The 11,977-nt window shown below is 46.8% G+C and overlaps 1 protein-coding gene across 1 annotated transcript; it reads right to left on the bottom strand.

The window, feature by feature from the left end:
* Positions 1–478: 478 nt before the first annotated feature.
* Positions 479–11,615, bottom strand: LOC146810626 (zona pellucida sperm-binding protein 4-like). Its single transcript, XM_085614435.1, has 12 exons — positions 11,401–11,615; positions 10,586–10,707; positions 8,162–8,255; positions 7,886–8,041; positions 6,532–6,719; positions 6,025–6,122; positions 4,437–4,567; positions 2,133–2,322; positions 1,895–2,042; positions 1,611–1,689; positions 1,326–1,427; positions 479–662 (listed from the first exon to the last, which is right to left on the bottom strand). The coding sequence occupies exons 1-12, from the start codon at positions 11,585–11,587 to the stop codon at positions 499–501; spliced, it is 1,659 nt and encodes a 552-aa protein (XP_085470561.1). The 5' UTR covers positions 11,588–11,615; the 3' UTR covers positions 479–498.
* Positions 11,616–11,977: the final 362 nt, after the last annotated feature.

The raw sequence follows: 11,977 nt of genomic DNA, 5'->3' as shown, positions 1-11,977 counted from the left end.
ACACAAGTTAGAAGAAAGTGTATGGGGGTGGGAGGTAGAAGCCTCATGTATGGTACTCCCAAATGGTGGAATGACTTGCCCCTTCACTTAAGCCAAGTTCTTCCCTGTTAGTTTTTAGAAATAATCTTAAGACCTGGCTTTAACTCATACCTCCACAACTAGGTGTTAATCATCCATCTGTTGTGATGCCAGTGCCAAAGAGGCCCGCGACCATAAAAACGCTGTGTAAAACTTATTTTCCTTTTAGAATACCAAGTGTGTAACATCTGAACCACCATCTTGAGAAGGAGCTGTGTTGGAAGGAGGCATTTAATTGGCTTCCTAATGGACCAACTCAAAACCTCAGGTTGCTGTGCAGTTTCCTTCTTCCACAGTGGAAAGAGGAAAAGTCACATCCTACAAAGGAGACATTAGCTTTCACTGTGCACCAAGCCCCTCCCTGCACCAGTAGCCACATTCAGGACGACAGCACACAGCATTTTAAGAAATATTTTTATTTCAGGTCTTCACAGCTGCCATTTCAAGTTGTACATTATGATGCTTCCGGCGCCCAACCCACTGCACTAGAACACAGACCACAGCGATGAACACCAGCAATCCAACTGTAAGCACCACCAGCCACACCCATCCTGGCATCAAGGATTCTCGGGAGCCGCGAGAGCCTGACGGACAAAGACATGGTTGCAGTCAGTTTTACAACATTAATGACGCTTCTCCTCCCCTAGCACCCCCCCCCCCCCCCCTCCTCACCATTCTGCTAATCGTTTTAAGCCACTGATCGACACAATTACCCTGGGTAAATGTAAATGTTGCGGTCTCTCACCTTCAGGTAATACGATACGGCTTAAACAAAAATGTAAATGCCAGTTGATAATCCGTGTGCTTTTCCCAATCACGTTATGAAACCTCCATTAATTAATGTAATGCACCATATATACTGAGCCACAGGATGGAATCCGGTTTAGTGCAGTGGAGAATAGTGACTTGCATGTTTAGTGCTACAATGCCCCAGTCTAGTCTGGGGCAGAAAGCACTGGTAACATGCAAGGCACCATTTTAAACGTGTATAACCCCCGATATAAGATGGGCTGCTACATAAAAAAGTGCTTTAAAATACAGATTAGTAATATCCAAAGTGCAAAGGCTTGGTTTTAACAACCCTTAAAGCCTACTTCACACCTTAACTAGCTCTCAAAGAACAAACGTTTCAGCAGCACCGGACTGGGAACCCAAAACAGTTCAAGCAATTTGGTCAGCCCAGCAGGGTGGGTAATTTTAAACACCGTGAATGGCATCCCAGGCCCCTTCTAAGCCGCTTCACTTACCCGCTAGTACAGCAGCATCTTCTGTGAGGAACAGCACGGGCCCCTCGGCAGTCACGAGACTCGCAGGCTCAGCATCCACGCTCCAATCCTGAATCATTCTCCCTACGAGGAGGAAAGCATCACAAGAGTTCAAGGTTTGGGGAGGACGACCAAAGAGCTTACAAGAAGGCAAAGCCACAACAATACAGCGTTGGAGCAACCTCTAGACAAGAGGAATGCGTGAGGCTAATGACACAGTCCTGCCAATTAAAACGTATCACATAAAGAACCAAAAAACAGCCTTACTCTTCCTTGAGGAGCACGCGGCGGAGCAGGAGTCGCGTGCAGAGGGGACGCACACCGAGGCGGCGCAGTGGAAAAACACCTGCAAGAACAAGAGTGGTCAAGCGGGGAAAGGCCTCGAGGCACGCTAGCAGTGCACAAAGACAATACAAGACGACCAATAGAGCACAGTACACGCCACTGGATACCCGACGTGTAACACAAGCCCCGCCCCTCCCCGGAGTTACCGTGCACGAGGGCCACCGCAGTCTACCCTAGTTTAGGAAACTCCATCGAGAATATCTTACCGGGCCCCTCATGTTCTTCTGAGCATTGTCCACGAAGGTGAAGGTAGAGACGGCGAAGCGCTGGTAGTGAGATGGTAACTGTAGCGCGGGGAACGTCTCACGGACCCGGAGAAGCAGGGTCTTATAATTGTCGCCATCATAGGGACATCTGCATTAGGAACAAGCGGAAACCAAGTTTAATACACATGATGCACCATTTACTGCCAGCACAGCCATCTATCCCTCAGAAATAAGTCACCTGTCCACCAGGATGGGCCACTGCATAGGCTGGCGCGGGTCACTGGAGGGGGTGGCCCAGCACTGGTTCAGAACCAGCATCAAGGCGGGGTCCGTCCTCTGCAGTATCCGAACCTCCACAAAGACAGGCTCCCGCAGCACCTTCACCACTGGGTATTCACCCATACTGTAGTACGCGCTGTACGTCTGGTCTGAAAAACAAACGAAATTAATTTGTTGCTGCACATCCTAGGTATGGGAGTTTAGCCTTTCCACTCAACCTCACAAGCCCTGCGACTCCTTTAGTCACATGATTTGACACAGAAGGCATCCATCAGTTCATCAATTAGTGGCCATGTAGCAAAACTGCACCACACGATCCCTGGCTCAATGGCTATAAATCCATGGCTGAAAATGCTGGGTCTGATCACAGGTGCATCGTCTCGCCTCAGCCTGCCCGAATACTCAGCCACGCCCAGCTCTGAATCCAAGCCAGAAGAACATGAACGGATAAGATACAGCCGAGGTTCCAGTATCTGGTAATGTAGGTGCAGGGCATAAGGACCTGCAGATATGGAGGCACACTTGACGGAGGGAATAACGCCTCCACTAATAAACTGCATTCTTAGAAGTTAAGAGCTAAGGGAGCAAGAACCACAGCCTTTCAACATAGCACCACTACCCGTTAGCCCCCTTGCCAGCCTTGGACAACAAGCAGTTGAAAGAATCGCAGGCCATCTATACCACAGCTCCTAATGCCTGAATCCCACTGAAGGCAGCTGTATGGTTGCAGGTGGGATATGAACAGCTGGTTACAAACCTATTTGCAGGCATGCTGTATGGCCACATCGGATTACACCGAATCTCCCTTACCAGCTCCCCCACCACACTACAAGCAGGCAGAGATGCCATGCAGAAAACACGACCTGTGACACGAACGGTGATTCTGTAACAATCACTGGGACCATCTGCCTCAGAATGGTCATGCGTTCAGCACAGATTGGATTCATTAAGGTCTACCCAGGAGATTAACAGTAAATCGATCAATAGTAGGCTTGGCTTACAATGAAAGTAAACAGGCCTCAGATTGGTGTCGAATGCGAGACTTTAATCTGTCACCAGGAAGATGCAACCCCCTCTGCCTGCACAGAACGAAGGTCCAACCTCCTGACCAAAAGATATTTTAAACCAGTAACCTAGTTTTAAAGCAACGCCTCAAGGTATCCAATCCACCCAACTGAATTCCTTCACAACTACTGAAGGAAAAGCTCAGCCTCATCTTACGACTCGCAGGATCACCTGCAAACTGATACCACAGCAACCATCACATAAGATGAGGTCTCCAGGACAATCGCAACTCTGCATGGACTATCACCATTCTAGATATCCAAAGGAGTCTAATCTTAGTGTAAATTGCTCCACATCATGAATAACCCTGGGTGGTGAACTCCGCCGCACTCAGTATTTCGCGGAGCTCCGAAATACACGGCTTCGTGCAGCGGAGGGTAGGTTTTTTTTCCCCTCATTCATTAACATCAAGTTGGTGAGCGTGAAAAATAAACCTCCCAGCGAGAATACTCAATGCCGAGAGGGGGGGGGGGGGGGGTAGGGGAATCAAGTTTCTCAAAATCTATGTGTGCGGCAGACAGAAAAGCAGTGCTCGCTTGCGCTGTGCATGGTGCCATTTGCGATAATTGCACAGTGCAGGCAAGCATCCGGCACTGAAAATCACCGCAAACTGCATTTTACTACACCGCTTGCAGTGCTTTATTTAGTGCAGTGGCATTTAACCTCTTTGCGGAGTTGTGTAGCACAACTCCGCCCAGGGTTTATCATGAAGTGGAAACAGCACTATTTGAACTTCCACGTCTCAGCAGGGATACTCCCCTACACAGCAAAGCAATATTAAAGACAAGTTTCCTTAATTCACTAGGCTTGACAGTCAGCCTCTTACACCACACTCCTACCACCATAAAATGCGGATTGGATTGGGTTCTCAAATCAGTACACACTGGGGATGTCTAAAATAGGTTGAACAATGTGCAAGTGAACACATTAGACTGCCCAATATTTAGGCATAAGCAGATGCACTCTCCTAGAACCAAAAAAATACTCATACTGGTAGAGGTACAATCACCTATTTAGTGCAAGATAGTGTGCTTGACCCATAAACTGCAGTCAGTTACATACTTTACACTTCCTGGCGATAGGCTCAGTGCTTTATCCTGCAATACCAAAGGCAAGAGACCATCTTGCCTGAAATTCATATCCAATGAACGGGTAGCAGCATTAGTACCATGGGCTGGCACTAGTCCAAGCAACATACCTTTTGCAATCCTCATTTCAATGAGCAGCGGTCCAGGACTGCTCACAGGAGCGGGCGGTGGTAAAGTGAAGACTTCTACTTGCAGTGGGATGAAGCTGCTGCTGCTTGTGAATGTGCAACGCACAGTCAACCTGATGAACAAGAATAGAGCAAAGCCATTAACGATACTCCAATGCAGCTAGACGGGTGCAAGATACATACACCAACAGAAAATTACTGACACTGAAGAACTGAGCCTTACACCCCAGTCTGTAGCCTGATCAGATCATGTGTGGGCATGGAGGCGGCCTCACTGTAGAGGTGGCAGGCACCACAGCTCTAGAAGCCAATGGACATACAGCCTGGTGAGTTATGCTGTTGTCCTCTTAGCAAGTACAAACAAGAGTGTAGAATTATGCAGATACATTCTCACTCATGGAAGCACATTTGTGTGCCAGGATAAAGGACAAGACAGACCCCTTGTTTCACCCACACCATTCAGATGGGTTGGGACAGGAGACAAAATCAAAAGGTCTCGCAATGTGAAGATTCCAAGAACCAGAGAAAACTCTGGGAAAGGGGGGGGGGGGGGGCGGGCTAGAGACTGATTGAACCGGCCAGAGACTTTGTTAATGGGAAACATGCTGTTCGAGATTTTCCATTTGTCATCGGTACTATCGGGAACAAATGGGAGTGTTCGGGAGCTTGCTGCCAGAGGAATAGCCTGTTAAGAGGAAGCACTCGGTGAATACGACATTTATGCATCTACCCAACTAAGATCCTGCTGACTAGTAGCATCGCTTTAGACGACCTTCCCCCTCCCCCACTTCATTTGGGAGATACGAAATAAGACAACATCTATATTATGGGGCAAGGAGGGTGAGAACTTAGTACAAGTCAGTCCTTGCTCGGACGTGGGTTCCTCCCAAGTGTAAAAATAACAGCCTGTAGGGAAGCACTAGTGCTGCAGAGTGTAGAACTCAAGCCAATTCCTGTGCTGCCAGGGGGGAGGCGGTTCAGTAGACCCAGTTTGGTGAAACAAGGCATTGACCGACTCCTGATCATGCTACATTCTGCGACTCAGAAATGTAAACTTTATTCAAGATGAACAGGGGAGGGAAGAAGCCAAATTTACTGGCAAAAGGTTGCACCTTAAAGATATGCCCAAAATACTGATAATTCAATAAATGCAGTCTCCGTGATATTTGAATTAGATTTTATACCCTGCAGATCACTTAAAAATGAGACCATACATTAACTAGAATACTAGAGAACGTTGCTTCCGAAATACCAAAGGCAAGTTGAAGCACAAGTCTACTCTACAGTTAGACTATTCATGCTACAACTAAGCAGTGCTTTCGCGAGACAAACACTATTGCACAAATGGGAAAGGTGTACAAAACAGCAGGACCAAAAAAAAGTTTGTTTGGTACTCTACTAACCCAATACATATCCGATATTTATAGTCCTGTAGCATGCACAAGATTACCAATTGAACAGCACTGAATGGAAATAACTCAACCAGTATGTTTGACTAGACATTGGCTCCATGAACCCAGTCCCATTTCATAGACGGGAGCACTATACAGCTACTTGGAATGAACTTTACCTGAAGGTGCTGTCCCTGCTGATCGAGGCACCGTTCGCCGTAAGCACACCCCTGGTAGCCTCCAGCCTGTTTTCGTATATAGTGGTACCACTTTTGACCTGTGGAGTAGAGTTAAATCACATGCAATATCAACCAAAATAGAATACGAAGAAATCATACAAAGGTCACCGATTACACCGGTTGCAGTAGGCAAGAAAACCTAGACTACAGCTTGGCGGGCATCATAGATGTTCTTTCTACTTCTGAGGCCACGTGTACCCCGACAAGAACGTGCTGTACTATGGGACTAGGCAATGCAAGGATTCCCACCCTACAGATCTTAATACAACGAGCCAGTATTTAAGACTTAAAGCGGTCTTTTGGGGTGGGGGGTGAATAGGGACAAAAATGGGGCTTAAATGGTCTAATCTAACAGGACCCACCCAAGATGGAGTTTAAGACGGTCCATGTAAGGTGTGGAATCGAACTGTTGCAAGTGCTTCTAACAGTCTTGTCCCACCATCTTACCTGCTGAACACCTCCACAAATCAAGGGGAACCGGTATGCCAGAAAGTCAGCAGTCTGATACACCTTGAGGTCAGAGCATGAACTGCTCACAGTGAGGAGACGCACGGAGTTAAATTCCAGAGATGGTCGAGTGACATCAGTAGATATGGCAATGGTTGCTTGGCCATCAGGAGAGCATTGGGCAGTCACTAGAAGTGAAACATACTAGTCAGTGTTGGAAACCCCACACGAGAATTCCACCCTACACCAAACATCCATTTCCAGCACCACCTTCAAGTCCACAAGCCACTATACATTCAGATTTCGTTACAACTACCTGCAGTCTCAATGTAATTGTATTTTGCCTTGAAGGACTACACCGTTAACTACTAGGAATGTAGTACAGTAGCTCCTACTAGGCTAGTACTGCTAGGAATGTATTACAGTAGCTCCCACTAGGCTAGTACTGCAGGTATAGAAAAAAGGTTGAGGTGATTAATTGAAGAGCCATCATGCAGCACATCTGCACCTTGACTGGCCACTAGCAGCTAAAGGCTTGCATTTACCTCTGTGGTAGGACAGCTTTTGCTCCTATTCCTCGGTGCAATCGTCGGGTCATTCCCCTACATCAGTAGAAAGAACCTCCAAGCCATAGAGAATTGGTTAACAATTAGTGCGTGCCAGCTGCTTGCTAGACATAGCCCTGCACTCCTAACCCGTTCCACAAGCTTCATTAAGGCAGGAGCAGCCAAAAAGATGTAGGCCTCAGATAGTGGTGTGCACAACGTGTACCTGCCCATTGCTGGTCATGGACAGTCTTGCCTCCAAGAGCCCCGCCATTTTGAAGACTTCGCTTCCACTAGGAGTGCATTTCTGAATCGGAGCTGGATCTGCCACGCAAGAAGTCTTCAATGCAATTTGCCAGAGCCTTCCTGTGCACGCAGTCGATTCTCTTCATGCCAGTCTAGTTTGCAATAAAAGTGGCCTGCTTGCTTACCATGATGTGCCTTTACAGCTATGAAGGCACCTATGGTTCATGGATGGATTGGTTCACTCGAGTTCCCCCAGAGTAGACCTTGCAAGGACCCTACTCTGGAATACTACCATGGTTCCCAGCTTCTCCCATGATTTGGCAATTCTAACCACCTCTAGAATTAAGGCTTTTAGCAGCAGTTACTAGAGTCAACTATCACTGTCCCAACACAAACATTTAACATGAGCTGGAAATGCACATTGAGGGTTATTCTGAATAGAGAGGATTACAGCCCAAACTTGTAAATTGAGGAAAAACTCCTTTCTAGCTTCACTACAAAATGCCAGTCATGTGCGTTTATAGCCATTACACCACGAGGGAGCAGGGAATGGAGCCTCAAACCTGGATTTCCAAAGTAACATGGTGTGGAGGATGTGCGAGCATCGTAACAGCAGTCTAGCGCCTCGCAGACTTCCCGAGTGATGGGTAGACTGCCACAAAGCAAGCGGTTTGGAAGAGCAACAGCAGCGCAGGTATTTGGGCTGGGAGCATCCATAACTGGAAGATAAAGCAGAACTTCATGTTACCATAGCAGGGACCAGCAGTTACTTTGTTACAGCAGCGAAGGGGCCTGGACTGTAACCAGCAGTGTGACATGCAGGCATCACAATCACTCACCAGGCAAGACTGGGCACTTCAACTTCTCTCCCCAAGTGGCATTCTCTCCAGCAAAGGATTCCTCAACATCCAAGGTCAGGATATACTCGCCATCCTGGAGGAAAGCAAATACCAGATTAAAGTGTAGCAATGGGACCACCATAGCGGTGTTGCAGCTCTGCACCCACCCTTCTGTTAGTTGCACGCTGTAATCACTAAGGAGCGATACACACAGGTTCATTCTAGACTCATAGGAAGTCAAAGCCCTGGGCATAAGTATAGTAGTTGGAACCTTGTACTGCATTCACTATTATAACGTTGCAGACATTAAAAAACCCAAAGATTGCCATTTGTTCTTCTGCACCTTTACTGTTACACTGAACAGTTTTAATGGCACTACGGCTAGCTACTTTTAAGGTGGGGGGGTTGGGTCACTTAGACACAAACCTGCTGTCAAGTAGACTTGGCCAGTTCATTTTATTGTTGCAAGCTATTTTTTCTAGGACATTTCTTACTACTGCTCACAGGCATCCGTTCCTACCCAGCCTCTAGGCATTTGCCTGCCAAATCTGTTGACAGTGATCAAGAATTTACAGAAAAAAAAATCTTTGATTTACTGAGGTTATAAGTGTGTTCAAAATTGTGTTCACTCAGCAATATGTGATGTAGGAGCATTAGGCCCATGTAACAACTATTTACATGTGGGCTATTTTAGTAAGGAATTTGTTATCAAACCAAAGACTGAGGGGCATATTAACAAGGAACAGGGCAAATTAACGCTAAGGGCGCTTAGCGGTAATTTTTTTTTACGCCCGCTGGATAATATTGCCTGGTTATCGCGTTATTAACAACGCTAACTACCTAGGCGATAAAAAAAAAATGCAGCGATAGCAGCATTTTGGGAGGTTATTGCTGGTAATGCAGTGATAAACTACAAGGATAGGAATATCCTTGTTGATAGCCCATGGTGGATTTAGCCATGTAATCCAATGGGAGGTGGATTACATGGCTAAATCTGAAAATTAGCAGACGTAAAAAAGCAGCGTTAACCATGTTTAGTGCTGCTTTTTTGTCTCTAACAGGGTTAGTGTGAAGCTTGATAATATAAGAAATGTCGCTTAGCAACATTTCTCTTATTTTGCTCTGGAACGCCCACTTTGCATCTCATTAGAGATGCAATGGGAAGCATAGTGAAAAAGGGTGCTAACATGCGATTTTGCATGTTAGCACCCTGTTGATAGGGCGATATTTTTTTTTCTCCGCTTCTTTGGCTTTTAAAGCCAAAAAAGCTGAGATAAAGCCCTTGTTAATATGCCCCTGGGTAGCGTCAGAAAATGGCACGTTCTGTAGAGAGCAAAACTCGTCTTCAATGCCACTATAAAGGAAACATACATCCCGACCTACAAAGTATTCTCCAAAGCACTTGTGAAATACCAAATTGGTTACCCAAGACCATTCATTCTATCCTACCAGCTGGCGCAGTAGTCTCCACCCATGACTGTGCAATTAAACCAGTCATGTCGCAGAGCACCTGGTTCTCACCCGGTTTCTAAAGTAAGGGGTCCAGCTCGGTTTGCCACACCTCATTGCAGTAATGGTTGGGGACCTGGTACTGGGCTAGTTTTGCAGTAATCTGAAGCCTCCCCACTAAACTACGGCTGCAGGTAGGTTCGCTTGGATGGAAGTGCTTTCTGGGACCCTTCCATGAAGCTACTTCTCGGAGACGGTCCACAACTCCTTCCCGCGTTATCATCCAGACAATGTTAGCTCCTCTCCCCAACTGCTAGTTTTCAGTGAAGCTAAAAAACACTGCCAACCCTATGAAGGCTGACTGCTGACACCTAGAGCGTTTGCCCAGTGCACGCAGAGTCAACGTGCATTAGGAGTCGGGCGTTAATGCAGAGAGGAACGAATCCCGACTTGAAACGCATGCAGTTCAGCTGTACTCCTTCGCCCTCGTGCAGAGGGCGTTCATATACAGCCTGGAGCCTGCGAGGAAGTTCAATAGATCGAGCAACACCACTAAAACAAAAACTCGCCTACAGTGGCACCAATGTAGACAAGACTGCCTAATAAAAGCAAATTGGTAATCAAGCAAAGGTATAGTGATATAGACAGGGCTTTAATTGAGAGTACTCAGTAGTACAATACTGGTATCAGAATTCCAACCACCGAATTACAGCACAATTTTGTAGTCCCACCTCGGCCAGTTTTTACTGGCTATGGTTTTCCCCCTGTAAAAGAGAAAAAAAAAACTACACTCAGCCATTTACTATCGGGTCTAAAGTACACGTTCAGGTAGCTGCTAAGTCAGCAGCACTGCGAACCTCCAGAGGCAAGTCTGTCGCTTCATTACTTCGGGAGTTTAGCGCAGGGCTCACAAGTCATGAGGGAATGAAGCCCAGCACAGTATACCGCAGCAGTGGCGGAGGCAGCCGAGCGTACCTGCTCACTCACGTAGCACCCTGCGTAGTCCGCGCCAATGACTGCAGAGGCACCTGGCTGCCGACTGACCCAAATCCCACATTCAGTATCATTCTGGAGGGCAACAGGGACGCCGCTCTTATCTAGGAGAAGGAGAAGAGTCAGAAGAGAGCATAAAACACCCCCAAACTATACCAACCACAATTTATTCCAAACACTCAAGTTAACTAAATCAAGCGCCATCACATCAACCGAAAGCACCAGAATCACCATATAGGTCCAACCTGTTTCACAGGAAAAACACTAAAAACCAGATAACAGAAAAACCACACAGAAAGGTATTACTTAGACTGCAAGTCCTTAAGTCAAGCTAAACTGTCCCCACTGCTTTAAGAGCACCTTTATACGATCTTTTTTGCATTCTGGGACTTGTAGTTTAACATATTCTTTGCAAGCAAACCCCTTAATTCAACAAGGGGGTTAGTCATAAAACCAGGAATGAGAGGCCACTGGACTACAATAATTGGGCACAATGCAGTACCTCCAATTACTACCACGTTGAGGTTACTACACATGCAAATCTATTGCACACAAAGCCCACAAACGGTCATTCATAGCAAAACGTCTTTATCGCAGGGTCAACAAGCAATTAGGATATCACCCGAAGACCAACCCTAGTAGAATATAAATACACAGATATTAAGGACTCCCTTTTCAGCAGCATTTGCATTCAAGCACCATAACATGTTTTGAAAGTTACAACACTTAACCACCACAGGAGCCACTACCGACACGTGACAATAAGAACACACAGAACTACAACCCCCTTCGCTCACCTCTCACAGTAAGGGAGGAGTCGCTAGAAAGTGTCGGAGGAAGCAGGAACCGCAAGCTACGGGGGCCACAACTCAACAAAGAAGAGCTCCCATCAAGCACCACCTCCTGGCCGACACGGCCTGCTGCCAAAGCAGCACTAAAGCCATACAGCACCAGCAACAATCCACACGCACTAAAACAAGCCATCGTGCCTCAGAACACCTCTCGAGGGTTGACGTATTTATACAACTATGCCGCTATTGGTGGAAATGGGGCAAAATGGGCGCCAATCACTGAGCACTGGAATAGACCCCAGGTGAGGTCCGTTGGTATTCAGGCAGGTCTCAGACTCAGGTGAGACTCATCACGTATATGCAGACTTGCCCAGACTCAAGTGAGTCTGTCGAGCAGGTAAATTTGGCCTGGAGAGGCTGTGGTGTTACCGCCAGCGCTGCCGACTTTGGAGCGGGGGCGCTAGGTTCGAACCTTGCCCTCAGCTCGACATCTTGTAGTGTCCAGGTAAGTCTCTAAATTTCCAGGTATATGCAAATAGTAATACGAAATGAATATGTCGTTGTGTAATGTAACTGGTGCTCA

Source organism: Triturus cristatus, chromosome 7, assembly GCF_964204655.1.
Source record: "Triturus cristatus chromosome 7, aTriCri1.1, whole genome shotgun sequence".
NCBI classification, from domain to species: Eukaryota; Metazoa; Chordata; class Amphibia; order Caudata; family Salamandridae; genus Triturus; species Triturus cristatus.
The sequence above is the reverse complement of the archived record's forward strand: the minus strand, read 5'-3'. Positions and strand labels throughout refer to the sequence as shown.